The sequence below is a fragment of the Delphinus delphis genome, chromosome 21, assembly GCF_949987515.2.
Source record: "Delphinus delphis chromosome 21, mDelDel1.2, whole genome shotgun sequence".
Taxonomy (NCBI): Eukaryota; Metazoa; Chordata; class Mammalia; order Artiodactyla; family Delphinidae; genus Delphinus; species Delphinus delphis.
This window is the reverse complement of record NC_082703.1, coordinates 10,499,246-10,527,129: the sequence shown is the minus strand read 5'-3', so window position 1 is coordinate 10,527,129 and position 27,884 is coordinate 10,499,246. Positions and strand designations below refer to the sequence as shown.

The 27,884-nt window shown below is 38.1% G+C and overlaps 1 protein-coding gene across 5 annotated transcripts in view; it reads left to right on the top strand.

The window, feature by feature from the left end:
- Window positions 1-27,884, top strand: part of NRG1 (neuregulin 1) — a 1,009,792-nt gene that overhangs the window by 863,705 nt on the left and 118,203 nt on the right. For 3 of the 5 annotated variants that reach the window (XM_060001390.1, XM_060001388.1, XM_060001389.1), the window contains exons 4-5: window positions 666-716; window positions 3,027-3,077. The exons of the other annotated variants lie outside the window; for them this stretch is intronic. In XM_060001390.1, the coding sequence (XP_059857373.1) occupies window positions 666-716; window positions 3,027-3,077 (102 nt within the window). The remainder of the gene's footprint in view (window positions 1-665; window positions 717-3,026; window positions 3,078-27,884) is intronic. 5 annotated transcript variants of the gene reach the window in all.

The window sequence follows — 27,884 nt, the reverse complement described above, 5'->3', positions numbered from 1 at the left end:
GCAGTAAGAAAACAAGTCAGAGTTTGAACAGTACCGTCACAATTCCCATGATAATAGTGCACCCGGAAGTGTACAGGTTCATTCTGCATTTCCTTGAGTTGGGAGCTGCCTACTTGCTCTGTGCCCTGCTCCGAGTAGCTGAAATGATGAGACACCCATCTTGATTACCACTGGCAATTTTATGTAGCATTTGATACCAGACTTGATGTTTTTCATCAATCCCGACTGGAAACATGACTTGCTTTTGGTTTGGACAGAAATGTAATTCTCCAGAGATCTAATATTTTAAAATTTTGACCACAGTTTTGATCTTCCAGCTTTGATTTTTCTTGGTTCTGCCGTTTCCGTCTTCCTTTCTGAAGAGGAGCCCTTTGCTGTGTATTCTTCTTCACTGACCCCAGTGGGGGCAGGGAATTCTTCCTAATTATTCTGTCACAGCCCATCTCATGCTCTTTGCCCAAGTAAGAAGAACTACTTATCCGGATAGTCTTTTTTTTTTTTTTTGCGTTTCTCGCTCTCTGTATGTATGAGGCCTGGGCTTTCATCGTCCCCTTGCAGTACTTTCTTCCTTTACACACATTTTTTATTTGAAGGAAGGCTGTGGAACTGGCTCCCAGCCTCCTGACTGTACATCATAATGTCCTATCACCTTTTCTTTTTTGCAGAGATCATCACTGGCATGCCAGCCTCAACTGAGACAGCGTATGTGTCTTCAGGTAAGGAAAATAAGCTCGTCAAGTTTTACTAACCAGAGCAACAGGCATCACAGCTGGCTGTTCCTTCTACTAATAAGAACCCCTTCTGCATCCACATTTCAGCTGCTCTTGTTTTCTGCTCCAGTATTTTTCTCCAGCTCAGTCTGCCTTTTTGGATTTTACTTAAAAGAGTCTGGTTTTTGCTGTGTGTCTGAACTTGGACCCAAGAGGCATGCATGGGAAAAAGAAACCTAGATACAACTTAGTGACGTTAGACCAGGAAAGGAGACGTCTGGGTTGTAACTTCAGTTTTTATATCTTTCTAGGTGCTTCTCTTAGCTGTCTCTGCCCTCATTCATCCATCAGAGTTTATTCCTGGATAATGTATCAGTGTCTGACCTCTGACCTTTGGGCTCTTAATGATCAGTTGTGGGTCACTAAACTTGAACAAAAACACAGTTATAGGCCTGACTTTTTAAAATGCTGTTGCTTTTTTTGTTTGTTTTGGGGTCTTTTTTTGGTTTGTTTTTGTTTGTCTGTCACTTGCCTATAATATTTGCTGATAGCAGTTGTGGTCTGAGCATATATTCGCTACTTAAAACCCAACTCTACTAAACACATGTATAACCCTAATTCGTTGATTTCTCCACTAGCTGTGAATGTAATTCAGCTACTGTGAATTTAAGTGTTTTTCTTACTTTTTCTTAACCTCTGCAGTTCCATAGTTAACAGAACCTTAGAATATTTAAAAATAAACATTTAGTTGGGAACAAGTTTTTGGAGACCTAGATTCAGAATTCACTTCAGAGGTTTGATGATAACTTGTTTTTCGCATGATACTTCACAGTTTACAAAGATTTTTACGTATCATTTGGTAATCACACAGATCTGTGAAACAAGGCAGTATTTTTCTTCATTTTACAGATCAGAAAACTGAAGCAGTAGAAATGTTGAGTCATGTATCTCAGCAAGTGGGAGAGCAGATACTTCAAGCTCAGTATTCTTTTCATTACCCCATAGTTAATGCTTTGGCTTCATTGATTTTTTTTTTTTTTCATTATGGCCTCTACCTTGTTGAAGCTCTTGGAGGCCATGTGATCTAACGCAGCCATTTTCTAGCTTACCTTCCCCAGTTTGGCCTCTTCCCTTCAAAGCCATTGTACAAAATCATAAAAGCTAACTTTCTCTATGTCCTAGACCTCTTTGGCCGTATTGAGGGCATATTAATTTGTCATTACTGAGATGGAAGTATGTGTGTTGTAAGGTGGAATGATCCTGGAGTGTAAGAGGATCTTACTTTTCTGAGTAATAGAAAGAGAAAAAAAGAGAGAGAAGGGAGAGAGGGAGAGGAAAAGAAAAAAAATATGTAGAGTTTCAGAATTTCCTCACCTTTCACTCTGGCATTTCTTTAATGTAAGGACTTCATTATCCAACCCGAGTAGATGCTGTTACAAACCTGAGCTTTTAAATTCATGGGGTGCTTGCCTTGGGAATTTGGAGTGAGTGTAACTAGTACTTTCTGATATGACTTGAGTCTTTATAACTTTCTGGTTGCTGAATTTCTGGTTGCGAAGCATCCTTCTTTGATACTGAGTTGTTCTTATTTCTTACGCATAAAAACCCTTAGGTCCCGTGCTTTTTTTCTGCATGAGGTATGTTTTATGCTCTGCTTTACTTAAGTACTGGCTTTCCTTCCTTTATCCTTGCTACCTAAGAGAGTCATCCTACTGTACCTCCCCCGTGATTGTATTATGTTTTTATTTAGCACGTTTTATTCAATCCTGAAGTAATTGCTCTAGTGGACTTGCATGGACTTTAGTCAGCACCACGTTTGGCCAAGATGTTTATGCAGAGCAGTTCGCCTGAAAATATTGTCATTCTTCTTCTTCTTTTTTTTTCCCCCTCTAAGCATGAAAGTTGCCTTTCATTCTCTCTCTGAAAATGGGGATTGTTCTCTTTGGTTTCATGTTTCTTAAAATCACGACCAACCTAAGAGAAGGAATTATCTGTCTCACCTGGAGTGTGGATCTGTTCAAGTAGTGGTTTTAGGAAATGGACCAGCAGTTGGTGTGTTGGGGGTATCTTTGCAGATGGACCAGCCCCTTTTGCATCTCTTTCTAAAGTCTTTGGGTCTGGCCTACAGAAACATTCCTTTGTGGTCTTTGAATATTGCATATATCTCCCTTTGACTTTGAGATGCTTTCAGCTTTTCTGTTGCACCATTTTCTAGGCCTCTTTTTCTAGACGATACCCAAGCCTGGCAAAATTTCTAATTTAAGAATCCAAGTGGCATGACTCAATAAAGCTTCATTCCACTTTTATGTTTTATAGAGTCTCCCATTAGAATATCAGTATCAACAGAAGGAGCAAATACTTCTTCATGTAAGTATCTTTATATATTCTGTTCACTAGTTTTTAACCCAAGACAATTATCTGCTTCCAAAGATTATGTTCATGTCTCGCCCCTGCCCTTATTGAGGGATGGGGTATCAAGTTTGGGAACAGGATGGTATTTGCTGTTTGGAATAGAAATGACCTCCTGCTATGGTTGGAGTCGACCAGATATCCCCTCCCCCTGAGATACATATGGATATTAAAAGATACCACATATGTAGTAGTTTTAGGATAATGTAATGTCTTCAAATATTGGAAAATAGCCACGTAGCCTCTGAGGCCTAGTTCTGGGTGAGCAATAGAGAACTTTGTGGGTTGTTTCTTTTCTTTTCTTCTTTTTTTTTTTTTTTTTTCTTTTTAAGTGTGTCTTGATGCCTTTAGCAACTGCCTAAGGCATGATAGATACTCAGCTGTTTGGGGCCTCTATTCCAAAGCACCTCAGTTCTCATATAAAGTCTGCTGTGATGGAGTAAGGAAACTGTACATAGATGCCCTCAATTCAAATTCTATAGCAAGTGACTAATTATGAAAATGTTTGAAAGCAAGTCCCTAGGCAAGATCTCAGATTCGTTTTCCTGTGTTTAATGTGAAATGCGCTTTGTGTTTATGGAGGTCTACAACTGTTAGATTGATTGGTGCTTTGTGCCGTGTCAGGGGAACTTAAGAAGTTAGCAAGGACTAGTAAAAATAGTTTTGATACTGATAAATTGTGAATAGCGTAGAATTAAATTTTGATATGCAACAGGGGAATTTATCAGGCCTTGAAAGTAAAACTTATAACTCCAGTCTTTCTCTCCCTGATTTTAGCTCTTTATTTAAAACTCATGCTCAGTTTGATAAGCTCTTCAATACATAGATATTCCCAATTATTCTGTTCCAGCCTGGAGAGTGCGTTTAATGAACAATTTCCTTTGGCTATCAGCATGGTAGAAAATACTTGAAAAGAAAGTATTTACTTTTGGCAACTTCAGTAGTTTTCCCAGTCTGTTTAAATATCCAGTTTGGTTCTAAAACCATTCTCTTTGGGTTGGTGGTACCCAGGCTGTAACGAAACAAGGTACACATATTTTTTTATTGCATGAAGGATGATGTTTTGGCTATACTTTAGCTAGATAAAGCATCGTTTAACTGCACTGATGGCAACAATCTATTAAGATCAACAGGAAATGAAATGCTAGGACTAGATCGGCTTCCCTTAAGGACACTCATTACATACTCCAAAATGATAATCCCTTCTGGGGACTTTGGATATTTGTTATTTAATTCTACTTACAAAAAGATTAGTATAATTATGTAGATTTTAGCTAACCAGCATTGAGGAATCATGATGAGCTTTGTTTTCTATTTTTGAGTGTTTATTATATAAAAGCAAATACTAGGGTTTTCTTTCTGGCCTTTTGTCTGGGAATAATTTCTCCCCTGCATGATTCATTGAAGAAAGTTATGGAAACTCTTGTAATTGGAACCCTTCATGCTATCATTAATGGGGCAATGGAGGCGATCCTTAAACATAACCGAGTAGTTTGGGAGTGGAAGAAATACTTAGGGAACTGGAATGAATCTCTCAGTTTACATTTCTATTCACTGCAATACTACTGTTGAGAGAGAAATAATTTTGAAATCTGACTCTGATCTCTGACTCTCAGCAGAATTCGTTCCTTGTATTTGGTAAAGTTTTAAAAGTAAGAACGAAGGCTTTGTGTACCTTTATGTTAAAATATTTCAGTGTACCATACATCACTCCCCACTCATGGTGGGCTCTCAGTAAATACTGCTGAATTGATTGATGAATACTTTTTATTTTTTCTCTACGGTTGAATTCTATTTGTGATAACTTAAGAGCACAGCTTTGTTTTGTCCCAGAAGTAAGTAAACATGTAATAAAAGAGACACAACTTCTATAATTCCTGTGCCAAATCGTAACTGGAAGAGGAAGAAAAATTCAGGAAATAAGCGATCGTCCCTTTGTACACCACTGAAAGATTCATGCCCTCACCTTCCCAGTGATCCAGGAGATGAAATTTAATCATGTCCCTGAAAAAGTGATATACTTCATGCATGGAGTGTGCGTGTCATCAATTTTGATAAGTTCACTCACATATTATTACTACAAGAGACTTGAAAAACGTTTTTCTCCACCGACTCAGAGTATAGGGTACAATACAATATTTGCTTCCGTTTATAAAGCTTTGGTTTATTTATTTACCCTGTTTTCCATGGAAATAAGATATTTAAATAGACTCTATGATTTGGCCAGTTTTTTAAAATTAATTTTATTGGAGTATAGTTGCTCTACAATGTTGTGTTAGTATGAATACATTTTTTAATCTCATGAAAATATACTCTGTACTTTGGAAATAGAAACCAATGGTGGCAGGATCCTAAGTCTAGTCTTGGTGAGAACAGTGAGAGCAGCATGAGGTAGTCAGCTCATCCAAAGGCTGCATTCAGGGGAATCCTGCACTGGAGCAGAGCTGTGATGGAAACACAGCTTAGTAAAGGCTGGAGCTGAAACTTGAGGAACCAGCAATCGCAATAAACTGGACTTAAAAATTCAAAATAGAGTCAAAGGCCTTGGATAAGTTCACATGGGTCAGAAATAATCAGCCCTGAATAGGTTTCTTTTCACTGTGTTTCAGCCAGGAAGGAGACGTGTAAATCCCCGTATGTGAAAAGCAACCTGTGCTATTACAATGTAATCATGTGTGTGTGGCCTCCATTCTTTGAACTGTTGACATTGGTGTTTTTTGTAAAGTGAATTTTGAAAACCCTTTCTGAAGTAGTATGGATTCAGCAAACCTGTTGTGTAGTAGAAAGATTTGGTGTGCTTTGGGCGTCGGTGTTAAAAAAGGGTGAGGGAGACTTATTACTTTTCAGTTCTTTCGGTACAAGTGTGCACACCTTTATAGGGAAACGTCCCCTTAACTGTCAGTGCTGGTTCTGAGAGCATCTCACCTCTGGGTAAATCTTGGGAGCGTTTATCAGTGGTAGTTCATGTTCATGGCCCTGCTCAGAACCCTGTCCGGTATGCCAGGTGTCTTCTGTGGTATCCTTCCCTGATCACTTCAGCCCTTCAAGTTCTCCTTTTCGCCTCTGTAACTCATATTGGAGTAGAAAAAAAAACGAAAAGAAGAAAATTACAATTGCCTACCTACCTATCCAAAATACTATTGCTAGTATTTTAGTCTACTTTCTTCGAATCAGTATTCTTCCTTCTGGCTTTTTACTTCTTCACCTTCTATCTATTTAATGAACCATAAGTGTTTTTCCCATGTCATGAAATGCTAGTCAGAAATTTTGAAAAATATTTTTCTAATCTAAAAATTTTTAAATAATTTTTTTTAAATCACTGTAACGACTCAGAAATCATTCTTGACTGGAGATTTTAAGAGATTTATGTTTCATCTACAAACGCTGTATCATTTTTGCCCTCTTTCTATTTATTTTTCCTAGCATTTTATAAATATTGGTGAAATAGCAAAGTTACTAATCCTTCCTTTTGTAAGGCAAATTTTAACTACTTCCTTTTTGAATTTGGGAATTTGCATTATACTTTCACTCTTTTTAGAGTTGTTAATTTATAATTTTTTTTTTAAGTTTCTTATAATAATCTCCTGGTAAAGATTAGCATTATTTTCCTTTATTTTATTTTACTCTTTTGTAAATGAGGCATCTGTGACTTAAAACATATAAGTAATTTGCTAAATGAGTGTCCTATTACACGTGACAGGTTGTAGAAAAGAACTTGAAATTTATAAAACAGTTAGTAGGACTGTCTTGTTCCTCCTTTACACATCATCAGCAAAAAAGTAAATGGATTTTTTAGAACAAACAAACCATAATGATTTCTGTCTGAATTGCCAGCTGCTGGTGACCCCATTTTGCAGACAATTTTGTCAAATGCTGTAAAAAATACTATTGTTTTACCAACCACTTTACTGAATTAAGCCCCATCCATTCCAATTTAATATAAAAATGAGAGAAAAACGGGAAGTCTAATGAATAGTAATAGGAAAGAAAATAAAGAGAAGTTTCTGGAAAACAGTCTTAAATAATTGAAATATATGTTTCAAATAATAACAGTAGTAACAGCAAATCTTTATTGAAGGCTCACTTTGTGCCAGGCACTGCACAAGGTAATTTCCATGGATGCTGAGTCATGGTTCCCATAAAACCGTCTTCCATTTTTCAAATGATGAAACTGATGTATTTTGTCTAAAGTCCCACAAGCAGGATTCAAACCCAGGCAGTACGCTAGCCTGCTGTAATGCATGAGGTTTTGTTGCCTCAAAACAAAAAAAGCCTTTAATATGAAAAGGAATGAGATTCTGTGAATGGGTGGAAAAGTAGTCTCTGATACAAAGTGGGTTGGGTGTACGTGTGGCAGATTAAGGTCAATGCATTGCTTTGAACCAGCTGAGCCCATATAATCTTTATGTTACCCATCAAAGCGTGACAGGTGGTGAGGGGGAATGAAAAGAACACAGACGTCAGATGGACTCATGTCCTTAAGTCTAAATACTAGTGCTGTTAATTACTGTGTGTTCTTAGGCAATTTATTTAATGTCCTTAAGACTCAGTTTCTGTCTGTATAACCTTGTTTATCTCAAACTATATTGAGAAGCCTAATATAAGAAAATGAATGTGAGTCATTTAGCACAGCCTTGCTTTAGATGGTCTCCTCTATAGACAGAAGAGAGCCAGTACCTGAAAAATGTGTGTGTCTTTGAAGAAAATGGAAATTAAGGGAGTCCTACCATTTTATTTGAACAACATAAGAAAATATCCTTATTGTTGGAGGAGGAAAGGAGTTGATGATTTTCAGTCTAAATGGTGGTGCTGAAAGTCGTATGCCAAGAAATCACTGTCTTTTCCAAAATATTATATATTCTCAGCTAAGACTGCATTTGAAAGGAACTTATCCAAGAAGTCCTCTTTGAAATTTCTGATTGAAATGAACAATTGAATCTTTAATTTGGCAACTAAAAGAGCTAGCTGAAGGAAAAAAATGTCTTTTGTCTGCAGAGACATTTGTTATAATCAGATACAGCATGTTCCCCTGGGAATAGCGCTGTGCTATGTATTGATTAGATTGGACCAGGTCTGCTGGTCCACTGGTGAAGTTCAGAGTTACTGTTCTTACTTCCATCCTCAGCTGTAACTGACTGACCTACTCTAAATGTAGACAGAACTGTCCAGACCTTTCCTAAATGACTTTCAGCTGGAAAAACGGCATTCCTATTTCAGATCTTTATTGGTGGCAAAATATGAACTCTATCCTGTCACCGTTAGACAGCTACTTGTAATTGAAAGCAAATTGTGTTTCCAGATTTCTATAAACACGGTCTTTTCAAGGGTGTGGTGGCTCTGTCTCTTGTGGAGAATGACAGACAAATTGCCATGCATCCTATAGCAATAAAAGAAAAATTTTAAGTGGAGATTGCCCAACTGGTATTACTTCCATTTTCTGATTGCCTAGAGAGTTAGTTACAGATTTTTAGGACAATACGCTGACTTGAAGCAAGAGTAGGGGCTTGTATGTCACAGTCATTCATATCACCTTCATGCTTAGTTCACTCATTTTGTATGTGAACGTGTCTTACATTTTCCTTTACAGTACTCCCTGCAACTGTAATGTAATTCTTCAGTTCTGCCTTTCTAGAGGCATTCGGTGTCTATCATTGCATTCCACTACTTGATAAGAGAAAACCTTTGATCAAGCTTATAACTAAATCATCCTTAACCTTTTGTATCCAGTTGAAATTAACCTTTTCCAAAATTATTCTCTTGACCCAGACAAATATGTGTGTGTGCTATGTATATATAAATAACTGATATTTGTATCCTACTGTATATTTTACAGGGTATATTTTCATATATTGAGTCATTTATTCACACAGTAATTCTGTGACCTAGATTTCATCCCATTTGTCAGTTGAGGGATGTGAGACTCAGAAATTTCTGACATGTCCAAATTCAAAAACTACATACATAGGTGGTAGAACAGAAATTTAAGCCTGAATCTTCTGATTTCAATCATATATTTTTTTTAATTACAAAGTCTTACAGGATCCATGCAACTAGCTTGAGCTTCCTTTTTTTTTTTTTTTTAGTTTAAATTTTTTTAAATTTTTATTGGGGTATAGTTGATTTACAATGTCATGTTAGTTTCAGGTGTACAGCAAAGTGAATCTGTTATACATATACATATATCCACTCTTTTTTGATTTTTTTTCCCATACAGGCCATTACAGAGTATTGAGTAGTATTGAGCGCTATACAGTAGGTCCTTATTAGTTATCTATTTTATATATAGTAGTGTGTATATGTCAATCCCAATCTTCCAATTTATCCCTCCCCCCACTTACCCCTTGGTAACCATAAGTTTATTTTCTACATCTGTAACTCTATTTCCGTTTTGTAGATGAGTTCATTTGTACCGTTTTTTTAGATTCCACATGTAAGCAATATCATATGATGTTTGTCTTTCTCTTCCTGACTTACTTCACTCAGTATGACGGTCTCTAGGTCCATCCGTGCAGCTTAAGCTTCTTAAAAAAAAGAAAGCAAGAAAGAAAGAAAGAAGAGGGCTTCTTAAAAAAAAAAAAAAAAAAAGGCAGTCAGCTTTTAAGTGAAATACTCTCCACAGTCTACAAGGTGTAATGAAATGGACAGGAGAACCCTTAGTTAATAGCAACAGAATTCAAAGGTTTGGGCTTCCCTGGTGGCACAGTGGTTGAGAGTCCGCCTGCCAAGGCAGGGGACACGGGTTCGTGCCCCGGTCTGGGAGGATCCCACATGCCGCGGAGCGGCTGGGCCCGTGTGCCATGGCCGCTGAGCCTGCGCGTCCGGAGCCTGTGCTCCGCAACGGGAGAGGCCACAGCAGTGAGAGGCCCGCGTACCGCAAAAAAAAAAAAAAAAAAAAAAAAAAAATTCAAAGGTTTAATACTATAAAAGGAGGAGGAAACGGTCTAGAATCATTTCAGTGACTTGCTCTTTGGCTTTGTTAGTTTGAAATTTATCTATTTCAAAACATGCTCTTTACAGAGGTGGGAATCATCTTAGAGCCAGTGTGCTAATAGGCATCAGATCTTCAACAAACAGGGAAATCTTCCTCAGTGGTAGTTGATGTTTGGGGTAGAGGCATGACCTTATTCCAGGCTGATTACTATTTAACCTATCACATAATACTGTAAATCCTAGATATTATTTGTATGATAGCTAAACTCAGTAGTAGAAAATTATCAGCCCTAGAGCAATTATTTCTCTGTATTTTATTCTTTTGGGGGCTTTTTACTGGAATATTCCGTTTAACATTAAAAAACATCTTCCATCTTTTTGTATATCAGCTGCAAGAGGGAAGTCTTTATTTTTCTTGTTTTTAGAGAAGTATTAAAACTACAGTAAGTGTTTTTAATCATTAGGAATAGAGCAGTGAGGTGGATTATATATACAAAATGTAAAAATTGTTTAAATGGTGAAGAGATTAGAGACAGAGACATATACAAGGAAAGCATCTAGGAAAACAGAGCCAGCAGGATTTTGATAAATTTACTTACCAAAATAAATGAGGAACTTGGTGGATTTCTTCATTCTTCATTTTTTTCAAGTTATCTAGGGATCTGAGGACTAGGAAGATGGGAATAGAGGCCCATCTATTATTAAAAGACCCTGGATGCTATAGGAAACAGGCCCCCCTCGCCCCTCAAAAGGAAGGAATAAGGTAGAGGAACAACATGGTAAATCAGTAAAATAAGAAATATGGATGGTGATTCAATTAGGAGTTTCTCAACTGCAGGTGATAGAAATTCAACTCCAAAGAGATTAAATATAAAGGGAGCGTATTGGCTTATAAAACTGGCCCAGTTTGATCCAGAAGCTCACATGATATAATACGATGATTTCTTAGTCTGTATGCTTTGCTCCTCTACAAATGCTAGCTTTGTTCTTAGTGGGTTCCCTCTGTCTGATAGGGGGATAGCTGCCGGTATCTTGAAGCCTCTATCCCCTTGGGGCTTATAATCTAAAAAGAAGAGAAAGTCCACTTCTTATCCAAACAGCAAATTTTTAGAAACAATCTGATTGGCTCTGCTTGCATCATATGCTTACCCCTAAAATAATTTTGTATCCAGGGAGAGTAATGACTCCAGCTGGGCAGGGACTGGGACAGATCTCCACCGCTATGTGTGTTTGGGTCAGTGAGGCAGCTAGGCTCAGCCCCATGGGAACTGCATGGTGTGGGTTCATTACAGAGAGGAGGGTTCTGCACCTAAACAGGGGGAAAGGGCCAGACAGGCAAAACCAACACAGTCCTCTAGAGCTGATGCGCAGACAGCTTTAAAAGAATCAGGAAACAGTGCTTCCCTGGTGGCGCAGTGGTTGAGAGTCCGCCTGCCGATGCAGGGGACACGGGTTTGTGCCCCGGTACGGGAGGATCTCACATGCCGCGGAGCAGCTGCGCCCGTGAACCATGGCTGCTGAGCCTGCGCATCCGGAACCTGTGCTGTGTGAAAGCAAGATAAGCTTTAGGAAGGAAATAGGTGACTCAAGCACACATAGGCGGTTTATTCGAACCTTTAAAAATGTTTTTACATTGCAGGTAAAGGGAACTGAGATTCAAAACTGTTAAGCTTAGTGCAAAAATAGAAATGAAACGTCACATCCACTACATATATACACACAGAAACTAGTATTATGGTAAAATTTTCTGCTTGTTTTTTTTTTCTTCAAGTTTCTAGAATGTTGGCTGTGACCTTTTGGGTAAAAAGTGCATTCAGAATTAAGTCTAATAGAGGCTTCTGGTGGAGAGAGTCTTCACGAAGAATAGGGTCAGCTATAGTCTCAATAATTTTAAGAATGTCATACTCTCCCACCTTTTTAGAAGAAGTGAAGACTTGGGTATATTCTAGTAAAATGTTGCTCTGAAATTGTTAAAAAAAAAAGTCTTTGTCTAATCAAAGAATAAAAGCAAACTCTATGATTTGTTATACCCAGATGTTAGATTATCTTCCAAGGCCCAGCCATACTCTCTTGGTGATTTCCTAGCTCTTCAGATAACAAACTTGCCACTTAACAATTGTCACAGATATGTACATCACTTCCCAAACCAGAATATAAGGTCTTGAAGGAAGGAATTTTGGTTTGTGTTTCCATTCCCATAACACACCAATATGCTGGTTCCCAGGAAGTATTTATTAAACGGATATGAACATTAATAGTGAGATGATTTTTTTTAGTTAGATTATTGTGATTTCTAAAAGTTGTACATATGTGTAATTATAGGAAAACCACCTAAACCTTCAATCATGAAAAATGTATTTAAATATTTAAAAATCAAAGTTGAAAAAATTCACATTGGCTTAAATCATATTTATTAGAGCTTTTAACATTTTGAGAAGCATTTCACACTCCATACACCTCTACTTTAAATTTATTTCTGGATTTTATATCTTGAAGGTTTCTTCATTTTATGATAAATACTTGTTTACATGGTGATGTATAAGACTGTGTTTCACCTTAGATGGGATTATTGCAAATTATATGAAAATCTCCATATTAACTGGTTGGCCGCTGTTCTCCCTGTGGTGCGGAAGAGTCACCTGGTTGGGAGTAAGGGAATGCCGTGGCGCTAATAAGGTTGATTTTTCTTTTATTATCATTAAAAAAGTAATAATGAAGGGTAACAGTGTCTTTTACTGGGCACCTACCATGTGTCAGGTACTTTCATCTGAGAATAGATATTATTTGTCCCATTAGGTAGATGAGGTAACTGAGAGGCTCAGACAATTCAGTATTTGTCAAGGCTATATAACAAGTTCCACGCCAGCTTCTCTGACCCCACGTCCTGTGTTCTTTATACGCACTGATAGTAGAGGGAGAGGGTGAAAGGAAAACCTTCGGAGAGTTCCCCTTGTGACCTCTATCATACGTCTCTAAGGCCATGTGATCATTGCAACTACTTTTACCACTTGGCTACTTTTATCACCTGGACCAAATCAGTTCTATGAATCAAGCTTCCTGAGCAAGGTACAGAAATATGTATGCCCATTTGCCATGATAAAAGGCGTTAAAACTAGAGAGTTTTTGGTAACAAATTATATTTGTTAGGTACTTGGATCATTTAGAAGGAATACCATGAGCCTCCCCTCCTCCACATAAACAGGTATATGCATTAAATATTAAATTCAAGAGAAGAATAAGGTTATTCAAGAAAAGAATAAGCGTAAATATGCGATATGTAGCCTCAGCTACTTCATCCTTGATTTTGATGGTAATTTTCAGATCAATTTTGAGATGCAGAATGAAAACCATAGCTTTTTGTTTCAATGTCAGATTGATATGGAAGGTTATTTGCTTTTAACAGTTCCTACAGTAAGGTGTGTGTGTGTGTGTGTGTGTGTGTGTGTGTGTGTGTGTGTGTGTGTTTAGATTGACTTATTTTGTCCGTTTTTAGGGTTTTCTCCCCGCAGGCAAGATGGCATTCTCATCCTCTGCTGCTGTTAACATTTGAAGCAGGCAGCCTTTTGTTGCACTGTGGTGTAAATTCCAAGTTGCTGACCACGATTAAACAGAAAATGAAACTTGAATGGCACTATCTCAAAATCTACTTAAAGTCATGACAGGCATCTCTGAAGCAATGTATCAGTTTTGAACACAGGAAGAATAAGAAATTATGGCTTTTTTTGCGGCAGGTTTCTTTTTCTTTGAAATCAAAGGGGAAAAAAATACTGATTTGTCCAGAATCACTGAAACAGTGATTATGGATTGATAAACAGGGTGGACAGTACAAATACAGAATTAATTCTACCTGCACTTGAAATCTGATACTGTGCACCATACCTGTTTTATAGCCATTGTAATTTTCTCATTTGTATACAGGTACTATAGTAACATTCATAAAAAACAATGTATAGCTAATTAAAAAGCAAGCACTCAAGAAAGATAAGACACAGAGAATTAATTAGTATTATTCTTTCTGCATTGACTGCAAAAGCTTGGTGATCTGAACTGTGCTTCAGCGGTGAGCTCAGGACTCCCACCAACCCCCAAGGCTCTTCTTTAACGTTTGTTATTACTTAGCTATTTTATTTGGCAGGGATCCCTTCAATCCCATTTTCTAATGCACTGGCAAGCTTCCTGTTGCCAATAGCTTAGAGCCTACTACTGCTAGGGTAAGCGGCATAGCCGAACTTTCTAGGCTGTGCATCCTTATAAATAATGCATTTGGTTTCCTGTAACTACATGAACCCTTAGACTTTGGTAGGCATGTCTCTGTTAGTCAGGGTAAAAGAGTTGGGAGATGAACAGTTGTGGAAATATTTGCAGGCAGTTACTCACTAATTAGAACCTGACGCCATCATAGATGCATTAATCACTGGGTTAAATGCTAAAGGAATGCTTATGATGTTTATAGTAGACATAAACAAGATATATAAAAATATCTTTGCTGACTAAACTGCATGCTTAATTTACCATGGAAAGTGCTTGTAATGTTAATCTAGGACCTTTTGAAACTCCCATCACCCGTAATTAGATCTAATTTGCTCCTCATTTTAAGAACCTCTTTTAGTTTGCACAGAATTCACTGACTTTTTGGGTGTGGGTACACTTGTCCTTAAGAGCAATAAGGAGATGAGATGTTGGTTAAAGATAATACCTGATGCTCCAGGTATCTTGACGGTATAACACTTTGTTGGATTGGAAATGAAGAAGGGGAAATGCTATGTTAATATGTTAAGAGCAAAGTAAGAAATATACATCATACTTTTAACTTTCACGTGTTACTTATAGAATTAAAAATTAATGTTTTATTTTTGAGCATAAGGGATATTAGCACTTAAACAAGGGACACCATTTTTAAAAAGTAAAAACTGTTTCAGCAATGTTCTTTCAAATGCACCTTCAATGTTAATATAAAATAAGAAAGTTCTACTCCAATATATATCCTTTTCTTCATTGGATATGCAATACCATTATTGGAAATTCACAGAATGACAGTGTTCAGCATTAAAATTATGTTGTAAGGATAAAAAATTCAAATTGATTTAGATGTTGAATAAGTGGATTGCTCTTTATATTTTCATCAGAATTAATTGAAAAAAGGAAAAATCATGTTTCTAATTTGATAAAAGATATTAATTCTGATCATTTTATTGTTGGTTTCTTTAATTACCATCAATTCATATTTGAACAGCTCATATATTTATGAGGATGATAACTTATAACTTTAATAGTAAAGCTTATTTGGTCATCTTTAGTCTTGCCACGTCAGTGATTTTGCAGAGCCTAGGTAGTTAACAGAACTAATGTTAGTCAAAATGTTTAATACTTTCTTTCTTTCAATCACGTTGACCTTCTTTATTGATTAAACTAGCTTCTACAAGCAACCAATTATTGAATCAGATCTTCAGATCTGAATCTGTATGTATGTAATATACTTTTTTCTTTTTGATGTTTATATTTTGAAATGTCAGAATTTCTGTGCATTTAAAATGTTTCCTTAATAATTCAGGAAATTTTGGTAACTAAATTTAAAACTGTGCATTGGCGTCACCAGTAAATAAGAAGTCTTCATCAAAAAGATAATAAAATGTATTAATATACATATTTTTTAATTTTAGTCCACCCGCCAAAAACAGTCAAGGAAAAAACTTTTTAAAGAACTGTAAAAAAAATCAACCCACCATCAGATTTCTACTATAGCCCAGTCTGTTTTGATGGGTGTTTTGTTTTGATAGTTTCTGAGAATGGAAATAGATGGATTAGGTTTTTCTGCCTCCTATTGTCCGGTACCTCTAAAGGCCTCTTGCCTGGACATGGTCCCTTCTGGAAATGAATTTCTGCATTCTTCTTCCATCACTCGTCAAAACAGAACGCTCTCAGAAGTAAATGTTTTCGTAACTGGATCCTAAGTGAAGGAAAATCTGAGAAACCTAGACATGCATATACAACAAAAAGCATTTCTTGCTGGGTTCTCTCTCTCTCTTTTTTTTTAATCACTCCACAGTGTGTCTACCACACAAATAGAATCTATTCTAAGACTATGGACTCTCACTTCTGCAGTATTTGCATTCGTGCCAGAGTGGGATTAGGAAAATGAAGTCCCTTATGTAACACCTTGGAAGCAGGAACCACTGCAGCCTCCTTCCCTCTTTCTTTCTCAGTCTTGTGCAGGGCCTGGCGCATATTAGGCACTTAGGAAACAATTAGTGAGTGAAAGAATGAAGTTCTCAAAGCCAGCAGGGATAAGATCAACCTAGCACGGATCTGGAAAAACTGAGAAAAGGCACATTTTAAAAAATATGTGGGAAATCGATGGCAGAAGAGTCATTAAAGACCAAAGTTTCCCTTTTCATTTTAATATGGATACTTTTGAACTTGCTGTAAACACACAATGTTTCCCAATACTGATTTAATTTCTTCCAAGTAATACTTGAAAGAGAGAAGGTAAACTTTCCTGCTGATCTCTGGGTTTATGGCATGTCTTCTTGCCTCATCTTGTTCATATTAGAATCAGTATACAACAGAGGGGCATTACGGTGTGTAGTAGGTTAAAGTTCTTTGATTCATGGACTTACCGGCAACATCATTTGAATAGGTTGGTTTCATCGTGGCCAGAGTTCAGCCACACAGCATAACTAAGTGGATCGCCTGACGTTGCCAATTAAATTCTGGCATCAGGAAAAGGTACACTCAGACGTAAGGTAGATAGCTAGCAGGAAGCAGGCGCATAGCACAGGGAAATCAGCTCAGTGCTTTGTGACCACCTAGAGGGGTGGGATAGGGAGGGTGGGAGGGAGGGAGATGCAGGAGGGAGGAGATATGGGAACATATGACATGTATAACTGATTCACTTTGTTATAAAGCAGAAACTAACACACCATTGTAAAGCAGTTAGACTCCAATAAAGATGAAAAAGTAAATAAATAAATTAAAAAAAGAAAAAGGTACACTGATTTGAGAAGTAAATATGTCCAAAGTGGAGATTGTGATGTGTGTGTGAACTTAACCTTCTCATTATCGTATTTATTCGTGTTCTTTTCTCTTCCTTCTCTCGCCCCACTTCAGTCTTGTTTGGGTCCAGGTCCTGTAGAGCTCAACAGAAAAATCATTTCTTATGTTATCAGTGACACTTTTTTTTTTTTTCCCCTCCGGTACGCGGGCCTCCCAACCGCCGCGGCCTCTCCCGTCGCGGAGCACAGACTCCGGACGCACAGGCCCAGCGGCCACGGCCCACGGGCCCAGCCGCTCCGCGGCACGCGGGACCCCCCCCACACCGGGGCACGAACCCGCGCCCCCCGCATCGGCAGGCGGACCCCCAACCACTGCGCCACCAGGGAAGGCCATCTGTGACACTTTTTTAAATTCATTTTTTATTGAAGTATAGTTGAAGTATAATATTATATAAGTTATAGTGTACACTGTAGTGGTGCACAATTTTTAAAGGTTACACTCCATTTATCGTTATTATAAAATATTGGCTGTATCCCCTGGGTTGTACAATATATCCTTGTAGCTTTTTTTTGTTTGTTTTTTTTGGCTGCACCACGAGGCTTGTGGGCTCTTAGTTCCCTGACCAGGGATTGAAGCCCCGGCAGTGAAAGTGCGGCGTCTTAACCACTGGACCACCAGGGAATTCCCCCTGTAGCTTATTTTATATCTAACAGTTTGTACCTCTTAATCCCCTACCCTTATATTGCCCCTCCCCCCTTCCCTCTCCCCACTGGTAACCACTAGTTTGTTCTCTGTATCTGTGAATCTGCTTCTTTTCTGTTATAGTCACTAGTTTGTTGTATTTTCTAGATTCCACGTGTAAGTCATATCATACAGTATCTGTCTTTGTCTGTCTGACTTATTTCACTTAGCATAATACCCTCCAATGACTTTTTTAAAGTCTCCTTCCATTGGATGCACTTTCAAAATACAATTCTCAAGGGGAGAAGTAAGGATGCTGAGAGTGAGAATTATAAATAAGGGAGGACTGATGTGTATTTAATACTTGCTGCGATGTCTGACCTGCTTCTGGTTTTTACAGTCGACCTTCTCATCTGTTTCCCAAGGTGACTAAGACCTTACCACGCTCAAAATTTGAATCATGCCTTCTCTCTCGGCAGATAGCCTCACTTGCTACTTCGGAGAAAAGAGAGATGATGGGGTGGAACTTCTTTTACCTTCTTGCTACCAAATCTATAAGCCTCAGCACAATGCCAGGGACATAAGCGGCCACTTAGTAAACATTATTTTGGATGGGTGGGCGGATGGATATGTAGATAAATTAACATATATTGTGGGGCTTTAGAAATGTAAGTTACTTTCGTTGCATAAAATACCACGACTTTAAAATCTGCCATCTGCTTTTGAGAAGCAGGTCATCCTGAGGTTTTCCATTTTTTACCTGCCAGAGTGTGAAAAGAAGTTAGTTTAAATGCTGAGCAGCAAATTCCCTAATCACTTGCTGTATGTTGGCTGACTAACAGTAATATTTCATTTTGAGTTGGACAACTCAAGCATTTAGCCCTGATTTTTTGACAGCATGCATATCACTAAAATAATTATTTTTGTACCCATTCAACACATTTTTTTTTACCAGCCAGAGGTTATTTTGAACGTTTCTGTCTCCACGAGTACAGTTAGCTCAGCCTAAGATGCCAAAGATGTTTTGCCTTCTCTTGCACGTTTTTTTTCCTTCATTTCAGAGCTCTCTCTCTGCTGTTCTTTTGCATCACCAAATGCTTAGGTACCTTAAAAAACGCTTAAGTATTAGTACTTGTCTCAACAGATTCTTTGATATTAAGCTATATGAGTGGTTAACAATTTAACTTTTGATATGCTCATTTGAAACTTGGAGTCTTTTTATGGGTAGAGGGAAGACTGAGAGGGATGCACTTGGACATGGGTACTTTTTGGATGCCTTTGACATCAGTCAGTGATAGACTACGGCAAACATTTGGAAGGACGTGGTGATATAAGAAAAGATGGGGCTAAATCCAGGTATTTAACCTGGGGTTAAGGAGACAACCTGAGGATGGGTTATTTGTCTGACCTCTAGTGACAGAGTGCTGGCAAAGCCTCAGGAAAGAATTTTTGAGAAACACTTCAAAAGATTTATGTTTCATTTGAGAAGCCTGTCTAAAAGCCCTTTGAACCACTTAAGTTAAGCTTTCCCTTCTTACGGACAGTATGTGGGGACAGAAATAAGCGTATGGTTGAAACTCTCTGCATTGCAGTGAGATGTAAAAGAAGTACTTTTCCTGCTAGGTTAAATTGCTGTACATGCCTCTTGCTGTCAGTGACATGATTTAGTTAAATACAGATGCTTTTAGAAGGGCTTTGTACTGTGTCATAAATATTTAATAGTTTTATGAAATATGTGTATGCATAACTGGGTGGGAAATACAGCAGTGGAGAAACTCAACTTCCACATCAGAGCCTTTGGCTTTATAGTGTCCACTGACCAGTTGATCTTTGAAAAAGATGTGTTCAGGATGGGAGTGTCGTTAACAATAAAAGTATTCTTTTTTTTTTTTTTCTCAACCAACTGAAGCTTACTGTCCAACCTTTCTGATTTTGTCAGTAGAATGAACTGTACAATTTCCCTATTCATGTTATTCATAGATGTTCCAATCCCTAGTGAGTGAAGTATCACATTAAAAAAAAAAAAATCCCTTCTCAATAAATGAATGGTCTGGGAGGTGGGGTCAGGAAAAGCTCTTAGATTTTCTGCAGCAGCTAATGGTTTGTCGTATAAAGATACTCCATTGTCATTAGACAATGATTCAAATTATGGTGAATCTTATATTCTTGATATAATTTTGGAATTCATCTTAAAGTAAGTGTGGTGGGGGAAGGTGGGTGGGGAGGCGTCGTGCAGTGGAGGAGGGAGAATAATTGAGTGCAGGTTACCGAATGTGGAATTGGTAGATTATTTGGTTTGGTATGGCATCGGCTTAGGAGTTTTTATAATAAAACATACTACATATATGGTAGTCAGAAACAGCCATGAAAAAGTCTCTTTAAACTTTTTCTAGCGTTTCATTATGAAATTTTGAAACACACAGAAAAGTTGAATGACTTGTAAACAGTGTATGCCCAATCTCTAGGTTTTACAGGTTAACAGTCGCCATATTTGCTTTATCAAATGTGTATCCATTTATCTATCAATCAGCTTTTTATTTTTGATGCAATTTCAAGTAAGTTGCATATGTGAATGCATCTTGCCTCCAAATATTCCAGCATGCATGAGGTATATGTCTGATTATATTATTTAAAATAATATATAGGTGAGGGATTATGTCAACAAATAGAATATAGGTTTCTCTGGAATAAGTCTTCATATTTGGACCTGGCATTTTCTAGTCATCGTATTTCAGAGTATGACTCAGTCATCAGAAGCCTTCCTTTTCCTTTTCCTGACAGTCACTCCTTCCTGTGTCCCAGACTTCTAATTCTCCAGATTAAAAGAGGATGTGAGCCTGGCTCACCAATTCTCAGATATTGACAACATTTGATATTGTATGTGTTTGAATCATTCATCGCAGTAATACTGGGCTGATCCCTATTTTGCAGTGACAGTCTTCTTTCCTGAGGATAAGCTCCCTTCCATTCACTAAAGTTTCTTTATTCTATACCTTCTTTTTTTTAGTTTAATTTTTCTTTTATGTTGGAGTATAGTTGATTTACAATGCTGTGTTAGTTTCAGGTGTACAGCAAAGTGGTTCAGTTATACATATACAAATATCTATTCTTTTTCAGATTCTTTTCCCCTCTGGGTTATTACAGAATATTGAGTAGAGTTCCCTGTGCTATACAGTAGGTCCTTGTTGATTATCCGTTTTATATATAGTAGTGTGTGTACGTTAATCCCAAACTCCTGATTTATCCCTCCCCCACTTTCCCCTTTGGTAACCATAAGTTTGTTTTCCACGTCTGTAAGTCTATCTCTGTTTTGTAAATAAGTTCATTTGTATCATCTTTATAGATTCCACATACAAGTGATGTCGTATGTTTGTCTTTCTCTGTCTGACTTACTTCACTTAGTATGATCATCTCTAGGTTCTTTATTCTGGACCTTCTCATGTAAGCAATTAGAGCCCACATTCTGTGTGCCCCCTTAATGATGAAATGCTGTTGAATGAGTCTAAATATGAATATTCGTTTCTTAATAACCTCCAGAAAAAGGGTCTGAATATTCAGTAGAATTGTGACCAAAAGTGGTCATGGGAGCATTATATAGATTAAACTTCCAAGTAGAAACAGTTGCAGTAAAAGGTCAAAATGAGATGTTTCTATAGAGATAACCCGTGGCGGTAATGATAGAAAATCTAAACCATCCACTGTCTGGCAGTAACTCAAGGATATCTACATGGTTAGCACATAACTAAAGAGGTTCCCTTTGTAGAAATGAGTTGAAAGAGGAGAAGCAATAGCCCTGAATTCCAGTCTTGACTTTGAAATTAATTTTGGTGCTCCAGGCAGATTATTTTTATCTTCGGAGACTGGTTTTTGTTTTGTTTTGTTTTTTTCCTTCTTGTATAAGAGAAAATTCCTGGGTGAGGGCTGTTCCAGCTCCAATAGTCAATGAAAAAATTGAAATCTAACTATTCTTGAGATTACAGTTCATCTTTGCATTAAGGCTACATCCTTTCACTCCACATAATTTCAGAGATAGAGAGAAAAGAAACAAGTCATTCTTAAACAAATCTGACTCTAGCAATACATGGTACGATTTATGACAGGAAGTTCTGAATGGGAGGTCAAATCATAAGATATTTTTGTCTTATGACTTTCAAATTGATAGTTTTAAAGTAATAAAAATTTGCAACAGTGCAGAAAGAATTCCCACCTCTTGGACTGAGAAATAGCAGAAAAATATAGAGCTGGTATTTGATTTTAAACGGGATACTTCCGCTTGTATCAGTATCGTAAGGCTTATGACCTTACAACGGAAGCACGGGTTAGACGGCTCACTGGAATGCCAAATCAGTTCTAGAAACTGCATATATTTTTATCACTCCTTTTTTCCCCTTTGGTGGAGCTCTACATTTTTCTTTTGATCAGCAACAAGGAGAGAACTGTGTAGACTCTAAGGAAAATGTGTATTGTTAACACGTTTCCTCTGGCTGAAGTCTTTTCAGATTTACAAATTTGGATTGTATTTAAAAGTAGAACGATTCAGACCATTCCTTTCCGCAAGCTTCCTTTGTTTCAGGTAAATTGTGAAGGCTTATTTTATACGTGGCTTTATATGATGTTTCAGAATCTCTTGAGTAGATGGTACTCTCTTATGAGTAATTCATAACTGCCTTCACATGTGGACCACCTCATGCTCAACAGTTTCTACCTGAAACAGAAGATTTAAAAAACAAATTTCTAGGGCATTTGTTAAGAGTGAGGTGCTCTACGCTACATTTTTTGATTCATCTGGGGACCAGTTTATAGAGTCAGCTGACCAGCAGCTGAGCTATAAACAAATAGCTGGTGCCTAAGTATAAATCAAGTTCAAAAACTTCCATGTTTTGAAACTTCACTGAATTTGTATTAAATTAGCATTGATTATCAGAGGTATTTCTTCCTTATGTTTAATTTCTCTTACTGCACCAAAGTACAGCCTTTATGATTTTCTTTAAATAAGATTATACATGTCCATGTACTTAAAAACACAGATGATCCCTTGTATTTTTGTGACATTTGCCACAGTATTTAAGAATAAAACAAATTATCTCTTAGCTGTGCTGCTCTGTGCTGTGAACCTATAGTAGTGAATATTCATGAAACAGAGCGAAGTTCAAGTCAACTGATTCCACATATATTGCTGTATTAAACATTATGAATGACCATCCAACCATATAACCTCAGAGTAGTCACTATAAAGATGATTTTCCTTCTTTCCATCATACACAGCGTAATTTAATAGGATTTGCATTTATTCACACAAATAAAACTCTGTACGGCATATCCATGTCTTTAAGATATTTTTTCCATAGTTTATACATCCCTCTTTAGCAGAGTTTCCATTTTGACGCATTAACTCAATAATACTTAACTGAGTGTCTTCTGTGTGCCAGGCACGTTCTAGGTAGTAGGGATAGAGTGATGCAAACAGACACAAGTGCTTGCCCTTATGGAATTTACATTCCGGTGATGAGTTTATCACACATTTCAAAACAAAGCACAACTGTGTTGAAAATACAGATAGTCCAGATAACTGCCACTCTCTCGCCACTTTTTGCTCCTATTTCTGGTATATTCTGAATACGGGAATGGAATGGTGTTGAGCAATGAGAAATAATATTTTGAGTACATAAAATGAGCTGGAGTTATAAGTCTTCCTCATTTTCTTATAAAACTTCTTTTGAATTGAAACTCTCAATGACACATCAATTTATTATATCCTTGTGCTTCTGAGTTCCTTGAGATGCAGTATTGCATCATCAACATCAATTTAGAGTTCTTAATAATTGTCAGAGATTCAATGCTACAGGACCTACTAAGATTTTGTAGAAGAAAGGGCAACCTACACATGACAAAGTCTCATTATTTTAGTGCAGTCCACTAGTACAAGTGGTCAGATAGACTATGTTGGGGAAGCTGAAACCATGATGAGTGTGCAGTGTAATTTTTTTTTTTATTGAGTTGGAATTCACATAACATAAAATGGACCGTTTTACCGTGAACAAGTCATTGGCATTTATCACAATGACTTGCAGCCACCATCTCCATCTAGTTTCAAACATGTTCAGGGTCATTGTAAAAGAAAGGTGACGTGGAAAACTAAAAACAAAATCAACCATTTGTATATAACTAATGATTTTACTTACGGGCAGTGAGAAAATAATAGGTTCTTTCAAAGTAAACACATTATAACCATCAGATTTAATAAAAACATCTTTCTATATAAAATTCTCACATCCTCATCTTTGACATCATTTACCGTCTCGAGCTGTAGCTGAACATCAAAGGATCTAAACTTATAAAGAACAAAATGTGCCAGAGCAAACTGATCATCTTGTTACAAAATGAGGACACAGACCCAGAGTCACTAACAAATAGTATATACAGATCCTCACAAAATAATTCTTACAATTAAGTCAAAAAGTCTTTTCTGAGATAATTTTCACTGGGTGAGAATAAAGTAGAATCAGATTCTTGACTCATCCTCAAAGTGGGCAGAAAAGTACCTGCCCAGTAAGGTGACCTGAGTTTCATCTCACCTGTTTAGCGTTATGAATAATGTAGAAGAACATCAAAGAGCATGTGGACTTGGTTTGCCCTCCGAGAACTTTTCTGTTTGGTTGAAGAGAGAATTACAGGAAAAACAGTTAAATGTTGGGTTACTCCCAACTTTCCATCCACTGAAATGATCTGTGGTAGTTGACAGTTAAGCATAGTTGGGGTAACAGCATTTCCCTAAATGAAGATAAATTCATAAAAGGCGTAGTATCTGGGAACAGTCATAAAAATTTGATAAGCACTTATCTGAACTGGACATTAAAAGATCTGAAAAAATGGAGGGGAGTATAGAGGGTATTTTGAATAGATAGATGGTCATGAAAAAAGTCTGCCAATTTATTAGAGGTGCCGTAATCTGTGTAATTCAATCGCAATTAAAAATAAAACCAAACAAAATGTATGTATTGAACAGATAACAGAGCTCTAGTTTGGGATAGCCAGATACCGATAGACCTCCTGGCCTTCAAAGAAATTACATCCTTCGGTCCTATATACATAACATAGTTAAACAATAACACCTCGGGCTTCCCAGGTGGCGCAGTGGTTGAGAGTCTGCCTGCCGATGCAGGGGACATGGGTTCGTGCCCCGGTCCGGGAGGATCCCATATGCCGCGGAGCAGCTGGGCCCGTGAGCCATGGCCGCTGAGCCTGCGCGTCCGGAGCCTGTGCTCCGCAACGGGAGAGGCCACAACAGTGAGAGGCCCACGTACCGCAAAATAATAATAATAATAATAAGACCTCGGAAGATGTGCCCCAGTAAAAGTAGCGTTAAGGAATGCTGTGTCTGTGACCTGGGGGCACGGAAGGGCTCCATGGAGGAGCTGAGATGTGAGATGGGGAAGACTTCCAGACGGATGGGAGGAGGATAGCGGATCCATTTGAGTACTTGGTTCTCTTATAAGAAGCAGCAAGTTTTAGGGATCCTTTTAGGCCCTGAAGCTTTCTTGTGAAAATCGTGATTTCATAGTTCATTAGCAAATGAATAAATCATTACAACTTATACATAGTCATCTTCAAAGATTGGAATCCAAAAATGAAATCACTGCTGTCGTCATGGTTTTAGATGCCACAAAGTAAATTCTACTTTTTCAGCCATAAACTTAAGGAGCAAGGGTAAACTTTTTCAGAGTTAAATGTTTTCAGAGTGAAATAGCCAACACACCAAAAACAAAATGTAAAAGAGAAAATAAGTTTACATACTATGGTCATCCTCTTTCATCTTCTTTCATCTCCTGGAGTTACGCTAAATATTTCTGATAATTAAATAAAATGAATGCAGAAGCTGTCGCCTAGCTTGACTTGAAGTAGCAGAGGAATTTGAGTATTTTTTATTGGATGATATAATAGGATTGCTTCTTTCACTGAAGCTGGCTTAGGAGGAAGCTGGAATATTGTGTATCAGAAGTACGTGTGTTCTGGCTTTGTTCTGCCGAATTCCGTTCGACATCACTGAGTCTCCTCTTGAGCCAGGTTGACTTACTAACACTTACTTCCTCACTGCCATGGTGGATTAACGGTGGTTGCAAATTCTTCGTCACACTCTCCATCAAGATTTATTTCCCCCGTCCTTGAATCTCAGCTGGCACTGTGACCGCTTAGCCAACAGGATGCAGTGGACATAGCCCGTGCCACTTCCAGAGTCAGTCTTAAGGAGGACTTAGAGCTTGCACTTCCTCCCTCTTGGGCTGCACCCTCTCAGAACCCAGCTGCCATGCTGTGGGAAGCCCAGGCCACATGGAGAAGCCACATGTTGGTGCACCAGCCAACAGTCCCTGCTGTCTTCCCAGCTGCCATGTGGCAGTAGCTGCCAGTCATGTGCGTGAACCTCGAATGTTTCAGCTCAGTTACACCTCCAGGGATTGCAGCCCCAGCTGACATCTAATGGAGCAGAAGAATCACTCAGCTGAACCCAGTAAACTGCAGGCTAGTGAGATACAACACCGTGATTGTTGTTTTAAGCTATTTCAGGGCAATTTGTTTCATAGCAATATGTAACTGAAATAGCTTTCCAAGGAAAATCCAGGAACTGAGACTGTGCAAGAGCTCATTCAATTGAAACTGTAAATAGATCATATTTTAAAAACCTATGCTTAATGCTTGTAACTTCTGAAAATCCCTAGGCAGAATTTTAGAAGCCTCTTGTTGTGGAAACTAGGCACCTTTAAGTTTATTTACCAGCTACATTAAGGTAAAATTAAAATGCCTATTTCATGGTTACACTTTCTGCTTCACTTATTTTTCCCGTTGAAGTAATAGATAAGCAATATGTAATGAGATGCCTTCTTTTGATTAAAAACGAGAAACAGTATTTTTCAGTAGAAAGAGCATGAGTCAGACTTTTGTTCTAATCTTGGTTCTGTTGCTTAAGAGCTGTATGTCCATGGCTAAGTTATCTAAGCTGCCTGAGTCCATTTTAAAAAAATTATTTTCAAGATAATATGTACTATACAGGATGAGCAAAGGTCAGAACTCATGTATGCTAAGAACCTAGCAGAGTGCCTGGCACAATGGTGGAGCTCAATGAAAGTAGCTTTTGGGGGCTTCCCTGGTGGCGCAGTGGTTGAGAGTCCGCCTGCTGATGCAAGGGAAGCAGGTTCATGACCAGGTCTGGGAGGATCCCGCATGCCGCAGAGTGGCTGGGCCCGTGAGCCATGGCCGCTGAGCCTGTGCATCCGGAGCCTGTGCTCCGCAATGGGAGAGGCCACAACAGTGAGAGGCCTGTATACCGCTAAAAAAAAAAAAAAAAAAAAAAGTAGCTTTTGTTGTTATGAAGGAGGTGGTAATGTGGTTTTAAAAAGTAGTGGAAATCTGTCTTTTGTTCATTTTTTAGAGGGACATGGAAATATGGGTGTTCCTGAGGTTTATTGGAGATGGAGCCTAAAGGGTTAAAGTGAGGTGTACTTGCAGTTCTTCCTACAAACATGCATGTTTTATTGGACGGAATTCTGATCCCTAATCCTGTTCACACTACCCTGTTCTCACTTCTTTATTGCTATAGAGATTTGGTAAAGGGATAAAGGCAACTTCTGACTCGTAGTCTCAAGGGTAGAACTAATGGAAAATTCCTTTTATTCTTTACCTCCTGTCCTACTCCCTTTCCTCAATTAGGTTTACCTTCCAGTTGGATGGGAAACAACTTTATAGGTTGCTGGCTCCCTGCAAGCTGATCTTAGCTCCAAGAAGCCACAGTGTTCATAGGCTACATCTCCAGGGAGGACACATACACATCCAACAGTCTGATTTGTGTAGTCCAGGGGAAAGAAACAGCTGTGGCAGCCGACAGGATTCTGTCTCCGAAGTTCTGTCCTAGCCTTTACATAATCTGTTCTTTTCCTTTGTAAGTGTTGGTCACCTTTAATATGACAACTAGAGCAGTGCCCAGTAATTTCTTTGTCTGCCGAGTTCGTCTGTTCTTAATGATCGAGGGGAGGTGAGTAGTTGTAATTGGTACAAGTGAAGGACCACTCTTCTTAACTATAGGTTACTGTTTTCAGTGTCTTCTCTTAGCTGCCTGATTGGGCTACCTGAACCCCATTTTGGTCTTTGAAATCTAGGTGACCTTGGCTG